This window comes from Euprymna scolopes, chromosome 16, assembly GCF_053919585.1.
Source record: "Euprymna scolopes isolate OS-2025 chromosome 16, ASM5391958v1, whole genome shotgun sequence".
Classification (NCBI taxonomy): domain Eukaryota; kingdom Metazoa; phylum Mollusca; class Cephalopoda; order Sepiida; family Sepiolidae; genus Euprymna; species Euprymna scolopes.
The window spans coordinates 130820880-130844098 of NC_136497.1; the positions used below are offsets into that span (position 1 = coordinate 130820880).

General features: G+C 32.7%; 1 protein-coding gene across 1 annotated transcript in view; it reads right to left on the reverse strand.

Moving 5' to 3' along the window:
- Positions 1-1228: 1228 nt before the first annotated feature.
- LOC145296231 (RNA helicase aquarius-like) overlaps positions 1229-23219 on the reverse strand; it is a 52111-nt gene continuing 30120 nt past the window's right edge. Inside the window, exons 9-17 of the mRNA XM_080142445.1 lie at positions 23091-23159; positions 22205-22382; positions 19443-19621; positions 15182-15295; positions 11536-11639; positions 6480-6579; positions 4745-4865; positions 1654-1746; positions 1229-1302 (exon numbers count right to left, since the gene is read on the reverse strand). Of these exons, the coding sequence (XP_079998571.1) occupies positions 1229-1302; positions 1654-1746; positions 4745-4865; positions 6480-6579; positions 11536-11639; positions 15182-15295; positions 19443-19621; positions 22205-22382; positions 23091-23159 (1032 nt within the window). The remainder of the gene's footprint in view (positions 1303-1653; positions 1747-4744; positions 4866-6479; positions 6580-11535; positions 11640-15181; positions 15296-19442; positions 19622-22204; positions 22383-23090; positions 23160-23219) is intronic.

Below are 23219 nucleotides of genomic sequence, written 5' to 3' on the forward strand. Positions count from 1 at the left end.
ACCCGTTATGTAACGAATAACGAAAGTAATAAGTAAAATTCAGTTCTAAGTGATACTATTTCGGAGGTTAAAGGTTCAATCCTCAGTGCGGGTGGTACTAAGAATACAAAGTTATCTTAGAGAAAAAGATTTGCCATGACAGTTTTGAAAGGTAAACAAATATGTCATGCATTGCTGACTTTAATTCTAACACATCCAACAGCTTCTACCTTACCATTTAATCTGTAAGTTGTTGAACAAATCTATTAAAGATTATACTTTGTCCTCTGCTTCGTTTTGAGTTGATATAAAACTGATAACATGTGTCATTAGGCATAATAAAAAGTCTTGTGTGTAATATATTGTGGTAATGGTGTGGAGTGACAGAGAAATAAGCAGCCAGGGTTAGCATGTGCCTGCTGTAAGGAAACAGTGGCATACAAACTGAGAAGCACTTGAGACGAGGGCGATTATGTAATTTTAGATATAGTTATGAATCCAAAGTGGCTGAATAAAAGGAGATGGATATTTTTACTTGGAGAAAAGTTCCTTTTGGACTCCATGTCCTTCACATGTGTTTTGGACTGCTGTCTTATGATCTTCACTCATGGTAAAAGAAAAAAAATGAAATAAAAATAAAAGAAAGATTGCTGCTGCTTATGCTAAAGAGCGAACATCTTCGTCATCAGTGAAGAGAAGAAAATAATCTAGCTAAAATGTGTGTTCTTTCAGCACAAAATAATTTATGTAACTGAAATAGGAATTAATTACCTAAATACATCTTTCAGTTATGGAAATTATAAATATATCTTTTATATTCGTAATATTTGAGTTCATCTTAAATATTACTTTCACAACGTTTTGGTCGATGTAACTTCCGACCTTCTTGTCAAACCCTGGAACCTTTCTGTCAAACCCTGGAATCTGCACAGAAGTTCAAATAAAACCCTTTATTTAATCTACGGAGGGTAGCATGTCCTCGTTCCACCTACCACAACCGGATAGAAGTCTCAAGTATTTGGCAGTTGTATTCTTAGCATCGACCTGCAGAAAAGTGCCACTTAGAATTGAATTTTACTTTATCTGTTATTCATGAGGACAATCGAAGGTTACACCGTCTGGAACAATGTAAGAATAAGATTCCAGATGAGAACAGTAGTTCAAATAATACAAATAATCCTCATCACAAAAATAATATCTTTCACATATACTTTAATTTTTAATATAAAAGCTTAAAAAGCAAACTTGTTTAAAAGATCAGCACAAATACATACCATGGCTTCATGTGTGTGATAGCATCTTCAATATCTTGTCTGATTTCATCTGTAAATAAAAAAAATAATTTATTATACAAATTTAACAATAAGGGAAGAATTAAAAAGAACTTAAAAATTTTCAGTGATTGATAGAAGAGTATAAGTAAATATTATTGAGTGAGTGAAAGTTATGCCCACTTCCTCTAAGCATGATTGATTTGTGAGAATCAGAATGGTCGGAACTAATGTAGGAAATTATGAAATCAGATAAAACTGAGAGTTGATTTCTAGAACTATGTAACAGTTATTGGCAGGATCACATTGGAATTATATGTAACACTAGTGTTCTATGATATCTGAATTTAGAAGGAAAATTTGACTTTATTTTATTATATGTATAGATAGATTATATACTTACAAGTAGATTCTAAACGAAACAGGTTGAAATTTTTCAGGAGGTAATCATGGAGCGTTAAAAACTGAAGGTTCATTTTCGGCAATGCAAGGCAACCTAGAATTCAAAACACATTTCAGTGGTTAGCAAGAACGAAACGAAAATTTCACTAGCAGCAACTGATTCAATATAAAACACAAAAAAATAAAACAAAAAAGAAAACCCAGGATTAATAGTTGAGATGAAGATTAGAAAAAAATAATTAATAAATTTGTTAAAGCCACCATTCATCCACGCATGGGATATTCTTGCAACATCTGGGCCGGTGCATCAATCACCGGTCTCCCCTTTTAGTGTTCATCCTAAAAGTTTCCACCCTATCAACTAAACTCCAACCCCCCCTTTTTTTTTTAACTGGAAGGGCACCACTTATCAAGGCCAGGCAGCCACTCTAGGATAAGAGTTAAGTGTTAGGTAGATAGTGAGACAACATGATCAGTTATGGTGGAACTTGGATAGAGCATACATTATTTAAGAGGACTGTTCAGTAGGAATTTGTTAACATTAGATTTGAAAATGACTTATTTCCTTTAAAAGATATATTCAAAAGTATTATTAGATGCCATATAACAATTATCATTGGGTTAACATCTGTTTTACACACTGGCATGTATTGGTTGGTTGGTTGGTTGTTTTTGTTTTACGGCATATCAACCCTTTTCGGGTTATTTAATGCCGAATCCAAAGATTTTGAAGAAAAATTTTTTTAATAGAATATATTTGTTGTTTTCACGTCGGTTTCTCTTTAACCCATAGTTGGGACCCTAACAGGTACTACCACTCCAGGTCAGAGTGGACCTGGGAACAATGGTAATTAAAGGGTGGCTCGACACTCTCCAAAGCCCACAAGCTGGGGCGTCACCACTGGATATAGTTTAAGGTCATATCCAGGACTCCCATTGAGGGACTTTTACCCTCTGCAGGGGGGCAGTTGGCGTATTCTAATGCCCCACCGACAGGGCCTGGCATGTATTGGATAGACTTTTGAACTAATCTATCTCTGGCCAGGTCATTATTTATCCTTCTTTCTTTCAGATCTATTATCACTTGCTTACATGTTTTCTTTGATCTTCTCCTGTCACTTCAACTGTTCTACATCTATTAAGAAGTCTCATCCGTCCTTTCAATGGGACCAAACCAACAGAATCTCCTATTCTGTATGCATCCAGTTATACTATTGAAATTTAATTTTCCTGAGATCATCAGATCTAAATCTGTCTTTAAGACTTGCATTACACATGGATTAATAAAATTTCTCTCCATGCAACGCATATTCTCAACCCTCACTGACCAGGTTGTACGCATGTCCAATAGACTCTCTCTTGGTTGACAACGTTAACGCTCTACTGCTTATTAGTTTCATAAACTTCCTCCATTTATTCTTAACTCTCGTAATGAGACTAGCACCTACTCCACCCTGTGCTCAACAAAACTACAGAACAATTCTATATAGACATCCAAATAACCTTTCTCTACATCTGAGTTTTTCTTTTTTATTACTTGGAAGGTCACCTCTTATCAAGGCCTTGAGGCCATTCTAGGATAAAGGTTAAGTGTTGGGTAGATGTTGAGACATGATCAGTTATGGTGGAACTAGGGTAGGGCATACATTATTTTAGGGGACGTCTCAATAGGAATTTATTCATAAATTTGAAAACGACTATGTTATAGTCAGTCAGGAAGCAGACACATGGTATTGCGTTCTACAGACTGTTCTTAGCATTACTTTCATGCACCCACACAGACAGACAGTTCTGGGAAAGAAACTCTGTTCATGGAAATCTTGTTTAGTTCTAGGCACTGATAGAGTATGGAGGGAAGCTGTTGGCTGTTGTTACAGTCAGGCAAGCATTTGTGTGTGGACGTTTTACAGGGAGGGATAATAGAATGGAGCTCAGCCGAGCACCTACCATAAAAGTAATGTTGTAATGTCGCATCCCTGTGAACTCATATCATTTGTACCCTCGCAACATACACACTTGCAACTAACTCAACAAGCAGCAAAATCCAACCTCTTCACTGTTTGGGTCCCTAGATGCCAGAAAGCATTCTACTCTATAACAGTTTCTTCCCTCAGACTACTAAACTTTGGAATTCCTTCCATTTTCTGCTTCTCTGACTGTACTAACGTGCTTAAGTTTAAATGTAATATGAACAGACATCTTGCTGCTCAACTCCCCATGGTCCTCTGTTAGACATGATTCCAAATAATAGTCCCCTATGACCAAGTGGCAATAAACCCTGTTTGAGGTGACAAAAAATAATGTATTTGAGTGAATTGTCCCTTAAAACAATAACAAGATTATGAGTGGGTGGATGAAAGTAATGCTAAGAACGGTATTTTTTCCACAAAAAGTTAAAATTAGGCAAAGAGTGGAAAATTCCATTGGTTGGTTGGTTGTTGCGGCGTTCACCCTGGATTAGTTGGGCCAGTTCCATTCAACAAATTCACTGCATCCTGTATAACGGCTGACCAGGTGCAGTGGTCAGAGGCTGTTTCTGCTACAAGCGTAAGCGATTCATGGTTCCATCGGCGGAGCCTGTAGAGGTGGGGGCCAAGAATCATTTCAGTATCCCGTTACAACATCCTGAGTTGGCCACCGCAGCATTTCTTCCAGTTTGGTGGTGGTGCTGGGTCGATGGCTTCACGAATAAGGTCACCTGGGTTTCGGCAAAGCGCATGGCCAAACCAGGGAAATTTCCATTCAAAGTTAAAACTCACATGTCAGAATAATATGTCACAAAACAGTTGTTATTAATACATAGTTAATAAGCTGATTAAATCTTCCTCTTTTTACTGGACTGTTGAGGAAAATGATCATGCTTTGGGAACAGCTATTCCCTCTCTCTATAGACGATAGGTTTGGGATACTTTACATTATACTTTACACTGGAAAAGAAAAAAAGAATTCAAAAGCATTGCTGATTCTTAAATTGTGTGCTATCATATTTTTTTTTTTAACTCATATTCACAATAAACCAGGTGAATTGTGTAACTGTGATTTTCATCTGTTATAAGCATCCAAAATTATTGTCGAGATGCTAAAACACTCACCTTCACCAGAAAAATATTCCGTTGGTACAATATTTTCATCCCAAATTATATTTTCTGTTGGATAGAGGGGCATCTCATTCACTGTCTCTTGCTGTGATGGACGTCTTTCATGCTGTGTAATCTGAAATATAAATAAATCATCAATCATAATTTTTATTCTTCATCAATTGATTTTTGTTTATTATTTTATTTATTTAAATAAGCATTAAACTTTAACAAAATTCTTTTTATCATAATAGTCTTAGTTAAAAAGCAAAACTAGCCCGGTTTCTCCTATAATCTATATGAATAAAACAATAAATGTATATGTGGCACTGCGTAAATATTTAACAGCTAAACTCTTAAACTACTGGTCACATGACACTGAAATTTACAGGAAATAGTAATCATGCATCAGGGATGGTTTATAATGAGTAAAATCTTTGGATAGATGAATAATGTGCACAGAAATATGTCCACAAGTTGAAATGCAAAATGTTCATTTCAACTTGCCGACATATTTCTATTACTTTTGCGCATACGCAAATTCATTCATAGCATGATACGGTTTAATTTAAAATCTTTCTTATCTGTCTGTCAATAGCTCAAACAGTAGGGAATGTAGCTGGAGCGCTAAATGTTTTGGTTTCGATTCTAGCCGAGTCATCCAAATCGTTTTTTTTTTTAAACTTTTGAGATCAGTACTATATATTAGGCATAATATAATCTATATATCTATAAGTGAGAATGTGTGTATGTGTGAGGACAACTCTCAACCTATATACTCAACAAATTTTTCATCTACAGACTTGAAATTTGGTATATATGGTATTCAGACATGTGGAAAACTTTTTAATTGGTTTTCATCTGGCAAAAAGGGCTGCTAAAGAGGTCAAAATTGAAACATTGGTACTTGGGTGTCATCGGGTTTTTATCTGCTGGCCAACCGTTCCACGACTGCTCATGTACAAATCATTCACATGACAACTTCCTTAAGTTAAGTATAAGTAGGTTTGAAAACACTTTTTAACAATTGTGACAAACTGGCCTGATGGTTATTCTATTTTACTCACCGTCTTTAGATTTTGATCTCGACCTCAGCTAGTTTTTTTTTTTTTTTACTTACAAGAAGTGAACTGTTTAGAAAAAACATAATACTCGTATGTACATGTTTCAATTTCTTTCCGTATTTTTTCCACTTAATTTTTTTGTAAAGGAATTTACACCTTATGTTTACTACCAGGTAATGCCGGGTACATCTGCTCGTATTAAATAAAAGGAAACAAAGACTGCTGAACATTAATTATTTAAACTTGGTGGTAAGTCATGTCCAAACTAAAGTCTATTTGAACAAAATATGGTTAAATTGCTGATAGGATTTTATGGAAAACATTTTTTTTTTGAAAGGAGGGGGAGGTCACTGTGTATTTAAAAACATCTCTCTACAATCACATGATCTAACTTAACCAATCAAAACCTATAGTCGTTCCCATCTTTCTTTATGTATTGGTGCACAGGTAAGAGACTGCCCATGAAACTTGTACATTAAAAGTTGAGCAATGTGACATCTTTTTTTATGGGGAGGGGAGGAGTCAACCTGTATTTAAAAACAAACCCTTTTACCAAGTCACATGATCTAGCTAAACCAATCAAAATTTATAGTAGTTCCTGCCTCTCTTTGCGCAACACTGGTGCACAGATAAAAGAGACTCTATCCATGAAAGTTGTACAACAAAAGTTGATTAACATGACTTACCAAAATTTCGAGCAAGAATTCTTTCTTGTGTGTCGTCTCATCATTCTCTGGAAACGGTAATAAATTTAAGTTGGCACAAATTTTATGCAAAGACAATTCGCTGAAAATACAGAAGTGAATGGCATGAAATTTTAGTGGTTGATTATAAAACAAAGCCCTATACCAAAATCAAATTACTTTTTTCCAAATATAAATTTTTCTGAAGATTCCAATGATTGCATTAATTTTGTATCAGTTATTATTATTGTAAAATGTTTTGGACTTCTAATGGGGGCATGAGACGAATCGATTCGCCAATCATTTTTATAACCAACAGCTGTGCTAAACAACCAATGAAAACGTCCCAAAATTATTATAAAATTGTTGAATTTTGGATTCAATCAGTTCGCCGTTTACTACGTCACGGACCGCATTTAATTCTTGGCCGCCATCTTGGTTACTGATCTGAACTACGCCGCCATCTTGGTTACTGATATAAACTACGCCACCATCTTTGTTCAACACAATATCTCAGAACTTAAGAGGTTAACTACGCCACGGACCGCATTTGATTCTTGGTCGCCATCTTGGTTACTGATCTGAACTACACCGCTATATTTGTTCAACGCAATGTCTCAAAACTTAACAATTATTATTTATTTATTTATTTTCAATAATTGTGTGTCTTCACTCAAAACAGCAAAAAATGTGATTTACTTTATTTTATCTATAAATAGCCAGGGTGCTCGGGTGTTTGGAGGTGTGTGTCGAGAGAAAAAAAAAAGAAAAAGTGATAGTAGGCAGGCAGGCTTGAACTCATACCGCAAAGGAGGAAAAAAAACGTGAAAAAGAGGATAGTGCATTCAATGAGTTCATAATTAATTTTTGCCTGGGTGGAGGATATTGGTATAAGGATGAAATAAAAAATTTAAAAAAAGATAGAGAGAGAAGTGGGATCGAACTCGAACACATAGGATAAGTAGTCTTCCTCACTAACCATTAGGCCAAAAAGAATAGTGAATTCAAGGAGTTGGTAATTAACTTAAGAATCATAGGAGTCGCCATGCATACGCAGAAATGAACGTTGCTTTTAAACCTGGCCTGGGGCTAGTTAAGCTTTCCACTTTCTGTCGTGGTATTTATTTGCTTCCCCTTGAAAGTCATTTTTGTAAGGTGTGGAAAACCAGCTACCCCGAAAAAGGGGGCAGTCTGGCAGTATCCAAAAACAATAGTAATTGTCTCAGTATGAAGGGTTTTCCCTAAACTGATCGAGGACCAATTAGTGAAGCATCGGAAAGGTCAAGCTTTCTGCTTTTTTGAACAGTTTCTCTTTATACAAAAAAGCCAAACACCTGAGATGACGCCACGGTAGAAATTTTGTTTAACTCGATCAAAAAAAAAAAAAAAAAAAAGATAGAGACGATGTCCGTTTTTCGAATTCGAGATATTATGATCTGGGAAGTATGCGAAAACTTCTCGTAGAATCTAACCAACACGAGAACCCGGATCTGAAAAGCCTTTCGCAGACATACACAAACGCTTACGCCCATTTTGCATTTATACATATAGATAAAGCCCCATACTAAATTTTCTTGTGCAAAATTTTATGAATAATAAAGTGTTAAGCATTATTATTTAATCTAAGCTTTGCTTCATATTTAAGAACGTGAAATAGTTTAGTTGTCTTGTGACATATCAATTAGGGTTGGGACGATTAATCAGAATCTGAATCAAAATCGGAAAAATGAGAACTTTTGGCGGTATTGGAATTCGAAAAAATTTGTGCCCATTTTCCGATGCCAAAAACGATTCCTTTAATTTTTCTTTTTTTAATCTATAGACCACCCTCCTCACAAGGTTGTTTTTACGTTCAAGAAAATATATGCCCATTTAACATGTGTTTTTATGTCAATTGGAGAAAAAAACAATTTTATATTTAAAGAATAATAAAGAATCGGAATCGGTAATTGTATCAGAATCAGGAATTTAGTATGGAATTGGTAATTGTATCGGAATCGATAAAAATATTGGAATCGCACCATCATTAATATCAACCCTTTTTGGATTATTTAATACAGAATCCAATAATTCTGAAAAAAAGTTTTTATGTTTTAAGTTCTTTTATTTTCAAATATTTATTCATGATGTTTGGTTTAGTTGTTTTGTATTGGAAAATTGTAAATTTTGTTTTTTGACTTTGCAGAACATGATCGAATTTTATAAAGTGAAAGGAAAAAAGAAACAATAACATAAATGTTTGATAGATTCTGTAGAACGCTGAGGTTCCTTAAGAGCTTGCCAGTGTCCATTCAGGAGATACTTATAAATAGGAGTGTCAAATTGAAGAAGAACCTTTCATTCTGGTCAAATATATTTTTGTTCATGTTATCTTGATTGCTATTGCCTCTTCAGTAAATTATTTCAGTTATTTTTGTATTTGAATAAACTAAAAAAAAAAAAAAAAGGCTCCAGTTACGTGTTTGAAAGAGTTGTCAGAAAAATATGTGGATTCTTTTTAGTTTTTTTTTTTTTTCTTCAAAATTGTCAATAAATTTGAGAAAGACAATTTTCTTTTACCTAAACTGATTATAAAAAGAAAAAAAAAACTGCTTGCATTATGAAGGAGAAATAAATAAAACTGTAAACTATTTTCTCATGTAGGGATTTCTTGGGACATCATTATTATTGGAAGGACCCCACCAAGGTGTTTAAAAAAGGTTGGGAAACACTGTTCAAGCACTTAGAAATAAAATAATAGACAAAGAGATATATATTTTCTTCTTCTTAAATATAAAGTAAAGATAGTTTTAGTTTTTCTCCCCCCATTCCCTTGACTTAAATAGATTTCTTAACAAAAAAGGGTACATAATAAAGTCTGTTTCATGAGGCAAACATTGGTCCATGTTCAAAAATAAATAAATAAAAATAAAGGTGAAGGAGCCTTTACTCTTAGTCACTTATACTACTCCTCCTGCCAACCATACCACTGAGATGTGACTTTGCAGGTCAGTAATAATCAAAACAAACACAATGGTATAAATAACAAAAAGTGTTTTTCCAAAAGAATGTTACAGAAGCATGCATCATGATTCTGGGGCCATAACTGCCATGAATTGCTGCCTCAACATTTAGATGTAACTGTATTTATTGTCTCTAGGTAAGTCCATTATTTCTGAAATGGGTGGACCAGCTTATTCCATTACAATAAAACAAATTTTTAGAAATTCACTGTGAAAAGGGAAAATAAATTGTCATGCGCCTTTTTCACTTTTTTCTCTTTTGTTTTGTGGTCTTTTGCTGACCTTCATTTAACTATCAAAAGAGAGAGGAGGGGGGGGGCGAAAGGTAAAGTAAAAGAGAGAGGGAAGGAAGAAAAAAAAAAGCCCCTTGCTCTGATTAAAGCATCATGGGTCACCATGCATGTCCTGCAGATGGTCCTATGAGGTAACTGTTGGTAAATTTATGACCCCACTAATAGGGTCAACATTTGGGTTGCATTGGGTTAAGGCTTTTCTGGGAATGTGTAGTTGATATATGTTGCGACATGTTTCGGAAACAGAGGGTTATATCTTAGTTGCTCTTGTTCTTGGGCATTTGTGAGCGAGGATACTAAAAAGAGCTCTCGGTTGGTTTCAATAACAAGCGGGGCAATGTTGGCAGCTGTTTTGGCTGCCCCCATACCCAGCATTACAATTTTCAAAGGAAGAAAAAAAAAAAAAAATTATAGTATTGGTTCCCGGAAAACGCCGGAACGTAATAAGGGATGATTATTATTATGATTGTTTTATTGTTTTAAAGTTTGGATGTTTTGCCAGCTAAAATATGAACCAGGAATGTTGATTTTGGAATTTTATATTAAAACAAACAGTTGGGAATTTTAGCTTACAATAATAATAATAAATGGATGACATGACAAACATCAGTTGATTTTTTCTTTTTTTTTTTTACATGGGGACCACCACTTATCAAGGCCTGTAAGCCACTCGAGGATAAGGGCTATTTTGTGTACAATAATCAATGGGATAATATCGTAGTAATAGTTGGTATTGGAGATTTGATAAAGCGTCTTACTTAAGGCGGCGATCAATCAGGAATTTGTTTATGTTGGACTTGAAGACGTCCAAGTTGTAGTCAGGTGGGAAACAGGCAAATGGAAGAGAATTCCACAGGCGTGCACTTCTCAGAAAAAAGCTATGTTTCATGGAATCTACGTTTTGATTTAGGCACAGATAAAGAGTGTGGGAAATTACTGACAGTGGTTTTAGCTAGACGGGTGTTTATCATAAAGGATTGGTGAGGGGGACCAGAGATTGAAGCTCGGACGAGCACTTGACATGGTAATAACGATAAAACAAAGACAGGCTCGCTACGTCTCTTCTGTGGAAGAGAGGTTGCAGGGAAGAGAAAAGAGCATCTCCCACTAAGCCACAAAGTCTATTTTGTACTTTGTCAAGGCAGGATAGGCTGTTTTTTGAAGCTCCAGCCCAGATGTGGCAGCAATACTCCATCTTTGGACGTACTTGGATTTTATTGAGATAGAGAATTGTATCAGTAGTGAGATATCTTCTGGAGTGGTAGAAGGATCCTACCATTTTCCCAGCAAAAATTGAAATTTTCACGAATAAATTCTGCAACAATTTTACCCGCTTCAACATAGCTTCTCGTTAAAACATTCTGGCACATTACTTGTGGTTATTGCTTCAAGTACTCCATTTTTTTGGAATATTATTTTTGGTACATATTTTACAGCAGTGGTTGGTCTGTTCATGATTGGGATTACTTCAGACTATCCTTACAATAAATTGACCAATATCAAGAATAACCCTAACCTTATATTTTTTTATGAATGTATGATCTACAAGGTTCTATTTCTTGAATCTTGCTTTGTCTGAATTTTTCTTATTTTCACACGTATCGAGCCTCTTTAATAGAATCCTTGGAGAAAGGCTCTCATGATTTAAACAGACACCTAATTTTCATTGGATTTAAAAAAAAAGAAGAGGCAGGATTTTGCTAAAAAGTATAGAACTCACATCCATCAATAAAACAAAGATAATCAATCAGATGGTTTACTCACTCAAGACATGAAAAGTGTTTTCTGAGAGCCACACGTGTATCAATACTGGCAACATTAGCAATTGCAAAGTCTTGCATGTCGGTGAATTGGCGGAAAAGGACTTTCTGGAAAAAATGAAAATAAAAAAAAAGTGAAGAACAGAAAAATATGGCATGAAATATAATAGACCTTCATCCCCTTTAAATTTATAATAGACCTTCATCCTCTTTAAATTTAGAATAGACCTTCATCCTCTTTAAATTTAGAATAGACCTTCATCCTCTTTAAATTTAGAATAGACCTTCATCCTTTTTAAATTTATAATAGACCTTCATCCTTTTTAAATTTATAATAGACCTTCATCCCCTTTAAATTTATAATAGACCTTCATCCTCTTTAAATTTATAATAGACCTTCATCCTCTTTAAATTTATAATAGACCTTCATCCTCTTTAAATTTATAATAGACCTTCATCCTCTTTAAATTTATAATAGACCTTCATCCCCTTTAAATTTATAATAGACCTTCATCCTCTTTAAATTTATAATAGACCTTCATCCTCTTTAAATTTATAATAGACCTTCATCCTCTTTAAATTTATAATAGACCTTTATCCTCTTTAAATTTATAATAGACCTTCATCCTTTTTAAATTTATAATAGACCTACATCCCCTTTAAATTTATAATAGACCTTCATCCCCTTTCAATTTATAATAGACCTTCATTCTCTTTAAATTTATAATAGACCTTCATTCTCTTTAAATCTATAATAGACCTTCATCCTCTTTAAATTTATAATAGGCCTTCACCCCCTTTAAATTTAAATTAATAGATTTTAATATATATATATATATATATATATGTATATATATATATATATATATATGTATATATATATATATATATATATATATATGTATATATATGTATATATATATATATATATGTATATATATATATATATATGTATATATATATATATATATGTATATATATATGTATATATATATATATATGTATATATATATATATGTATATATATATATGTATATATATATATATATGTATATATATATATGTATATATATATATATATGTATATATATATATATGTATATATATATATATATATGTATATATATATATGTATATATATATATATATATGTATATATATATATATATATATGTATATATATATATATATATGTATATATATATATGTATATATATATATGTATATATATATATGTATATATATATATATGTATATATATATATATATATATGTATATATATATATATATATATATATATATATGTATATATATATATATATATATATATGTATATATATATGTATATATATATATATATATATATATATGTATATATATATATATATATATATATATTATATATATATATATATATATATATATATATATATATATATATATATATATATATACACACACACACGTAATATGTTTGCAAAAAATCAAGACAACAAACTATAAAACGAGAACATCATATTGCATATTTTTCTTATGCACTGCAATTGTTTCATAACCATTTAGGCAATTTTAAATATTATATTATTTAAAAATATTCCAAAATAGCTACTCTTCAGATAACAAAATACACTAGTCATACCTATATTAATACACTCATAATTTTATTGGTATATGAACATTATAGGAATTGTTATATATTAAAATTTTGGTTAAAAAATATTTATAAAAGGTATATATATATATGTGTTATAATGGAATAATTCCAGGAGGAAATCCGGGTATGAGAGCTCAATGTGGTAAACAGAGCAATAACATAAAAATATAACACGGAAATTACATAATTGTCAATGCAATAATTTATTTCAACCTTATGGTATTTTCAAGCATCTAAGCTAGACAATTACATTTTTGATACTGAAATAAAGAAAGAAAAAGAATCGGGCCACGACCGTCAAAAACCAGAGGGGGTGGAAGTAGCAATCCACTTAATACACTTTATAGAGAGGGTGGGAATTAAGTTAGTATGGGAGGGATTTTTTTAAAAAGACAACAGGAACATTATGACACTTAAACGACTGTCCGGTAACCCGACGTAACAACAGACACACACACACACACCCACACACACCTAAATATGCACGTTCTTACCCGTAAATGACTTGACACGCGTTTACTAACCTAGGAAGAAGAGGGAATAAACTGACAATCGGCTGCGCGTAAGGGAAAGAGAAGAAGAAAGAAAAAAGAAGGAAGAGAAGAGAGTGACCATCTGCTGCCTGTCATATGGTTTAATTTAGTCTAGACTCTCATAGAAAGAGAAGGGAAAGGATAGAAAATGAAGATTATACGCGCGTCATGGAGTTAATTTAGTCATGGAAATTAAGTCTATTAAAAGATATATAAAAAAAAAAAAAAAGAAAGTTATATACAAAGTTTTAAAACTATCTGTATGTTTTCATGTTAAAATTATTTTGAAATAAATATCTTATAATATGTTTAAATTTTCTATATTGTATTTGTAATATATTACTATGAATTCAAAAAATTGATTCTTATGTAGTTAATATTTTATGTATTTTTATATAATTAATTTTATTGGTGATTGTTGTTATTTTGTTCACTAATATTTCACTTCCTAATTGATTAAGATGCAGAAAATTGCATTATTAGTCGCCCCCAATTCCATAGGACGTATTTAGTTTCGGTTAATATATACTTTTATTCATTCCGTACACAAAAGTACTTTCATGCACGCATAAAGAAATAAATAAATAAAATAGTTATTATTTTAAAGTTTTGTGTTAATTTATATTAAATCTAATGATGTCTAGTGGTAGTATTTGATCTTTTTGACTCATATCAGTTTAATAACTAATGTTTATATATATATATATATATATATATATATATATATATATAGACAGCAAACTGTTATTGATACATGTTTAAGACTATGAAATTTTCTCGTTTCTTAAGTTTTTAAAATTATTGTCTTGACCCATTGAGCAATTTTCCAGGTCTCTAGTGGTAATTTGTGGAGTATGGTTGCGATACTTCTACCAGCCATCTGTAATGGTTTTGATCTTTGAAATCGTCTTTATTTACTTTTTCATTATATTGTATTTTTTTTTATTATTATCTTGGTAGTTTTGCTGGAAGAAGAAAAAAGTGTAATTGAGTCTATTGCTTATTTATGTATTTAATTGTTTTTAGCACTTTTATTTTATTTTATAAATTGAGTTTACATATTTATTTATTTTTTTGTTTTCTAATTTAATTATGGAAGACATTTAATACATTGGACTACTTTATTAATGTTAGAGCGTTTCATTTTATGCATAGTGTTCCTAAGATTTTTAAACAACATGTGTAATTAATTTTGTGTATAATTTTAGTGTTAGTTAATATTTTTCTGATTGTTTTGTTGTGTGAAATGATGAGATGTTGAATCGCACTGGTGTTGAATCGATGATATGTAAGACGTTGGGAGAGAGTTGTTGATGTGTGGCCAATATAAGTACTATATTTTTCAACTTGGTTATCAAGAACCAACTAAAAATATATTTACATTGGTCGCACAACAACAAATAAAAATAAAAAATAAACATGACATCAGTCAAGAGCCAATGAACAATCGTTAACGTCTTACCTGCAATGCAGTTATTTTATTGTAATGAAGATCAATTCGATCGTGCAACGTCAAGGCTTCACCTGTTTGGTCGTTGATCTCAAATTCAACATACATTTCCAACATATCCATTAACTGAAAAATAAAAATATTAGATAACTATATCATATTTCGGTACTTGCACAATTTAGTCAAGACATTAAAAAATGAAAATATCGAAAAAGTTTAAATTGTATGTATCCGTTTTGGAACAAAGTTCTCCGAAAAAAAAGAATTTCACTTAATTTCATCAAGTAGTTTTTTTGTTTTTTTTTACAGCGAAAAAACACTTTGTTATGATACCAAGCAAAATGTTTGATTTTTAGGAAGATAAGCTAGTATTAAAGATGGGGAGGGCTGTCAATGCTTTAACTGGAGTTATCTCCCTTTGGCATTTCTAAAATTCAAACAAATTTTTGTTTAAATCCAAGATGGCTGCCTTCAACGCGCTCTCATAAAAACGTGTTTTTCCGCTGTAAAAAAACAAAACAAATTACTCAATGAAATTAAGTGAAATTTTTTTTGGAGAACTTTGTTCCATAACGGATTCATACAATTTAAACTTTTTTCGATATTTTCATTTTTTAATGTCTTGACTAAACTGTACAAGTACCCATATTTCTCTTACTCTGTCTGTTTTATTTTTTATCAAACTACTAGACTGACCTAACTCTCAGGGTTACCTGATGTTACCCAGTTATGCTCGCTAACAAAATAAAATGGGCACAAATGAAAACCACATCGAAATTAAAACTTTTTGATATACTTATGTATCATAGAGAAATTATGAAAAATGATTGAGTGAAATTTTAATTAAAAATAAAAATCCGTTTTCATATTTTATCTATCCACCATTCATTATGATTTAATTAAATGATAGGCTGACTTATCTCCCCTTGATTTATATGATTTCTGCTCTTCTCAATGGTGGATCGACAAAAAATACGATAAAACTGAGTTTTATTTTTAACTAGCAGAGCTACCCAGCATTGCTCGGAGCCATAAAAAACAAAATGGAAGAAGTTAAAAAGTGTGTGTAAGACTTTTATACTAAAACTTCTCTATTCTTCTCAATCTGTCTCTCTTTCCCTCTTTGCCATTTTCTCACATCTCTCTCGCTCACCCCTCCCTCACATCCACCCAGCCCATTCCTCTCTCTTGTTTTCTTAAATTGAAAATAATAATAATGCGAGCCACTGACCTCTTCTTTATACAACACATTACATTGGAAATGGTTGAAGGACTTACCCCTCTGAGGAAACCATAATATAGTTGACCCCCAAAGAATGAATATATATTTTTAAATTTTAGATATTATTTATCCAGGGCGATGCATATCAAGAAAATATCAATCTTGTGGGTCTTTGTTTTGTATTTTATTTACCTTTAGCTGGACATACAAATGTAACACTGTTGCATGCGGCAGGCAATACCAATTCATCTTGCTTATGGGCTAAGGGTTAAGTAAGGTATTTGACACAAGAGATAAGAAAGCGTAAATTGTGGAGAAAAGAATAAATATGTTTTTATTGTCGATATGGTACAAAAAAAAAAAGTAATTTCTCAACAAAATAAATTCAACATTGGCACCATGGAGTCTAACTTGACATTCATGAAGACATCGGCAGGAAACCATGTGCTTTATGTCAAGTGACAGAGCACCTTGTAGGTGATAATAATCAACTTGAAAGATGGAAAGACCTTCAGTATAGTTTAATAATAAAGTTTCTCTGGAGCAAAAGGTTTTAAGAGAGAGAATAAAAGAAAGATTCAGAAGAAGAAAGAGAAGAGACAGACAATAGAAGAAAATGATAGAGAAGGAAATGCTAATCTCAAAGAGATGGTGGTCGAAATTAGGGTTCCATAAAAAAAAAAAAAAAAAGCCATTGTGTTTGGCAAATGAAGAGAGAACTTGGCTGCTGGCTGTCGAAGAGTGCACACCTCAGCTTTGGGCTCTTTCCCAGGACTAGATAACCTCCCTAAAAGAGCTAAATCGAAAAGCTCTTCCTCCTCTGACTGAGAAGCTGTCTGAATGAATCTAAGTGAAAACATCCTGCATCTTGAAACCCTTAAGAACCCGAAGAATTAACTTTCCTTTCCACAAAAATAATTATTATTGTTTATAAGAAAATGATCTCCGAGTTATTATTGAATTGATTTGAAAACCTAGTTATTTACAGTGCCAACACTACAACCAATCTAGACTGCACTGAAGGAAGTGATATACCAGCCATTCACCAAAGCACCTACGAGAAGAACTCAACCTACATCATCTGATGATGAATGACCAGCCAGCGTGTTAAAGGTATTGCCACATGGACTTGGGCCATGCATATTTTGAGTGCTCTGAGCACCTGAGTGGTAGTTCCAGTGATAAGTAAGTGTGACATTACTATTTTTAGTGTGTATGCGTTTATGGGCTGACTCGGGATGACTGTAGTACAAAAACACATAAAACTTGAATGCCTACTGAAAAGAACTTAAATACTTACTAGACACTATCCTTGAGTGTCTAAGGTTTCTTTGTACAGGAGTTTGTCAGGACAACCTCGCATGACTTTTAAGTAAAACCTGACTAAATATTCAAAACCACATAGTATTCACGACCCAAACAAGATCACATTGGTATGGATAGATAACACGGGTTTTCACATAGAATGATGCACCTTTTTCAAATAATGTTATCTCAAGTGACAGCATGAAGCTGAATACTCCACCAGACCAGATGAATTCTTGTCTTAGAATCCAGTAAGATCAAGAGACAACAAGAAAGATATATTATAACATATTTAAATGGTCAATTGTGAAGAGGAAAATTATGTTCCCACCTTCTTTATTAACTCAGTGTTCGGATAACTTTACTGGAATATTCAAATAGTTATGGATCTCATATAGAAATCAAGTGTTAACCCCCAGGAAAGGGGGCCCCTTGATTTTTGAAACTTCGACTAATGTAAAATGAAACACAAAAAGTATACAAACATCATTCATGTATGGACACATTTGCTTTCCTTACAAACAGGTCATCTTACCCTTCGTACACAAACTGTTTCTCTCTTTCCAACTAACAAAACTTTCATTTTACACCGCATGAACTTTTTAACCTTTCGTCTTCATCTATGGATTTATTTATTTACAAACACACCCATTTTCTTTTAGTATTATACTAGCATTTTGTCGGAGGAGTTTAGTAGAGTTCTCAAAGGTCAAATCGTTGAACTTTGACCCCTTAATCGCCAAATTTCTGGACAAAAACCGATCACATCGATTTTCCCAAATCTCAGTACCCTGTATATCAAATTTCGAGTTTGTAGACTAAAAATTAACAGAGTTATTGCATAGGGAAATGTACACAGACACGTTCACTTTTATATATATATATATATATATATATATATATATATACACATGTTAATAAAGGAGAATCAAGTTGAATCTCTTTTCTAAGGATTTAGATCAGGTGACCTCAGAGGAAGATTAAATCTTAAAGTGTTTGAGATGTAAAGGAGAACTTTAATAAAATATCCAAATGATACGTATCTCATATAGAGATCAAGTGTCAGCCCCGGGTAGGGGGCCCCATGATTTCTGAGAACTTCAACTGAAATAAAAGAAAACAAAACAGCAAACTGCCCTTTATATGATAGACTAAAATTCTACTCAATAATTTTCTGTAATTTTTGGTGTAAATACCTATTTTTCCTGATACACAGAATTTTCCTGTTAATTTATTTGGAAATGCGATTTTTCACTTGTGTTCAATATTATGTAAGCACTAATCAAGTTCCAATCTATGGTCCCCCCTGTCCTGACTTTCATGAAAAACACTCAGCTAGCTGAAATCACTATCAATAATTTTCCCTACTCTTTATTTGTGACTAAACCTAAACGTAGATTCCATGAACAAAGCTCCTTTCTTAGAACTGCACACCTGTGGAACCCTGTTCTGTTTTTGTGCTTTCCAACTGACTACAAAATGGTTGTCTTCAAGTCTAATGTAAACAAATTCTTGTTGAGCCTATATCTTTTAAGTAATCCAATTTACCAAATTTACACTACGATTACTACGACACGTTCCCTTTGACCACTGTACACTCATTAGCCATTATCCTCGAGTGGCCTCTGGGCCTTGATAAGGGGGGGCTCCTTTTGTAAAAAAAAAAAAAAAAAAAAAAAAAAAAAGTCTCACTTTACATATCTCTAGATATTAAAAACTAACAAATGCGACATCTTGACCACTTACCTGTCCAAACAATTTTCCTTCTGGTCTTTTGATCAAGTTAGACAATTTGCTGACCACTAGGAAGTGAGTGTTATCAATAACAGCATTGAAGAAGCGTCTCGTTGGCAACTGCGCTTCCAAATCGATCATCAGTTCCAGAAAACGTTCACAGTAATGAACAGACTCCATTGGCATGGGATCTGAAAGAAGAAAAAGTTTTTTAAAATTGTCATTTGCAAGAAAGTCAAAAAAAGCTGAAATTTCTGTGGGTTTCTCAATCTTTGGCCACATCCTTTTCTCTCAAACCAAAAGAGCGGGGTGGAGCTTAAAAAAAAAAAAAAAAAAAAAAGGTGCTTCTAAATTATAATAATGAAGAATATTGAATTTCAAGTAAAACATAGTACCTACGTAATTGTCATGCCGCAAATAGTAACATATCCAAAAATTATGCAAAGTGATAAGGTAGAAAGATAATTATTAATGAAAAACAGTTTTCGATAAAGATTAGATGAGGAATAAAATTTGCCGACATTTTGAATTACTTTCATTATGTAATGTAAGCAACAGAACTTAGTTATCTCCCCTGTCAACTTTTCTCATTTTAGTAAGCATAATACAGTGATTTTACAAATTTCTTTTTTCATTATAACTATTTTTCTACCTCATCGTTTTTCGTAATTTTTGAATATATTACTATTTGAGACCTGACAACTATGTAGGTACAATTTGTTTCACTTGAAATTCAATATTTTTTTTTTTGTTATTATAATATAAAAGCGCCAAAAATAACATAAGTTTCTATTATATGTGGAAACTTTCAATGTGGACTTATACGTAGTTCATCCACCTAAACTTTTAGTATTATTTTAATATATATCGCAACAAGAGTAACTTACAAGTACCATTTTATTTACAACATATTGTGGTGAGACTACATAATAAACATATATACGTTTTTTTTTTACACAGGTATCACCACATTATCAAGGCCAAGAGGCCATTCAAGGATAAGGGTTAAAGAGTGTACCGTAGAAATTGGAAAATATAGTAATCATTAGTAATGAAAAATTCGGTAAATTTGTTAACTTATATGGACTGGCTCATCAAGAACTTGTTTACGTTAAACTTGAAGACAACCATGTTGTAGTTAGCTGGAAAGCAGGAAAACGGAAGACAATTCCACAGGAGAGAGAATCAGAGAGAACTTGGTCATTTACTGTCTTAGATGTGCTACCATAAATGGTAGTGTCATCAGCATAAATGTCTACAAATGATGTAAGGATGTGATTTGGAAGATCATTGATGTAGATCAGGAAAAGAGTTGGGCCCAGGATGGACCCCTGAGGGACACCAGCATTAATACTGTAAGCTTCTGATTTTTGCCCCTCAACTACTACTCTTATGAACTTTATGGTTGCCTTCGATGCATGCCTGTAGTTATTAAACGTTGAGTTTTAGTGTTGGTTAGAAATGTATTTCAACATGTCTGCAAAAGTGCTTCTGTGGCTCGCAAAGGTCAAAAGATGGGCATAGGGGCCTCATATTATAATCAAGACTCTTCTATCTGCAATGAGTGAGCAAGCATAATGATGCACAAAATTCACAATCAATTGATGGATGACACAAGTCACAAAGTCTAAACAGATACAAAGGTATTATGACTGCAGAACTTAAAATTTGGACATTTAGAACGACATCAGAGAATCAGCAGTACACGATAGGCTGATATTCAGCAAAAATAAAACCTGATTTGATTATACAATTTGTTTCTGATTTTTTGATTCCTACGATTCAGACTATTGCCTCATCTGGAGTGTTATTCTCACAAGGTTTCATTAACCTCCGACCTTCTTCAGGTAGCAAGGATCTATGGTGTAACACATAAGGTACTATATAAAATTCAGTTCTAAGTGACACCTTTCTGGTGGGTTGAAGGTTCAATCCTCAGTGTGGGCGATACTAAGAATACAATTGTGAATTGCTTAAGACTTCTACTCAGTCATGGCTGAAGGAACAAGTGCACCATGGATTAAATCAGTCATTCCCAACATGGGGCGCATGCCCCACCGGTGGGGCATGGCAATATTTTGGTGGGGCATGGGCAAGATGGGCACCCTTGGACTTACTATACCAAAGACTATAGGGCAATTTGAGAAGGAGTTATTTTTTCATTATTATTATTATTATTATTATATTAACAGTGAATTGTTTCATAGTGAATCTTAATGGCCTTTTAAGCTTACTTCACTGAATAACAGAGGGATTTTTAATAATAAAAATTAAATATCACAAAGGGGAGGCATCAGGATTTTAGAAATGCCTAGGTGGGGCATGGCTCAAAATAGGTTGGGAACCACCGGATTAAATGAAGGATTCCGTTCAAAATTCTATACAGATTCACAAGTTTGATAAGATACACCAAAGAAGGTCGGAGGTCAAATTGTCTGAAATGCTGTAGAAGTAACATTCGCAACGAGAACAATAGTCAGAATAATCCAAATAATACGAATATATAATAATAATACGAATATATAATATATATAATAATAATACAAATCTTAAATTTGTTAAATTTACTTTCATGCTTGATCATGTGGTAAAGAAAAGAAAAGGAGAAAAGAAAAAAAACAAACAAATTGATAAAGAGAAAAGAGAAAAGAAAAAGAAAAGAGAAAGAAAAAAGAGAAAAGAAAGTAAAAAGGAGAAAGAAAAAATAGGAAAGAAAAAGATAAAGGAAAAAAGAGAAAGAAAAAAAAGAGAAAGAAAAAAAAAATGAAACCTACCCGATACTGGAATTTTTCCAAGAACACTGAAATATTTCTTGATAAGATCCGCCAAAAATGTGCTTTCAAATTCGGTTTTTTCCTTTTCCGATTCCGTTAGCTTGGACTGGTTCTTGCGGAGCAGGTTGAAAAATTTCTTGTATTTTGGGTAAGTATGAAAGAGTTCTTCACAACGACCCTAAAGTAGAAAAGCAGAAAATAAAAAAGAGAATAAACATCATTCCGATCTAAAGTGGAAGTACCTGTAAGGTTCACAACTATGGACGAAATAGTGTCAAATTACTAGCAGTTATGAGCTAGCACCTATTATCGAGATACAACTTGGTAAACAGGAAACGTTTCAGACAAGGGGTCAAGAGATCAACCCTGCTAAGTATGTGAGAACTGAAGCAGCAGTCAGACATAACCAAAAGAGTGTGTGGTGAGTGAAGGATCATGAGTCTTGGTAGGGATCTCAGTGGAGACAAGACATAATTTGAAAATCAGAATATATCTACTTAATCATGAAGGAGTCACGAGACTGATCCTGCTGAGTATTAAATATGACCATGGCAGGAGCAAAAACTCAAAATAAGGCAGTTAAATTGCAATCCAGAGATTCTGCAATCTGCCATGAATAAGGTTTTTAGAAAAGCACAAATATGCAAAGCTTAAAATGGGTAACATTTAAAAGACATTATTTTTCATAAATAAAGATTGTTTGAATTTTGCATTTTTTAAAAAAATTTTCTGAGGTCTTAGATTGTGTTAAAATTACAGAAAGATATCCTAAAAAATAAAGAATCTATTTAAGTTCAAAACCCTTCAGTGACTTTTTCGACACCCTGTATATATGCAACATGTGCATGAATAAATAAACTGATGAGTTATTATAAAAAAAACTTACTGGTAAAATATTTTTCCAAATTGAAAGGGAAACCAATTTCTGGACTTGTTCTCGGATCAGATCAACTTCCTAAAAAAAAGTAAATAAATAAGCAAAAAAGTAAAAATGACAAAAAAAAAAAAAAAAAAT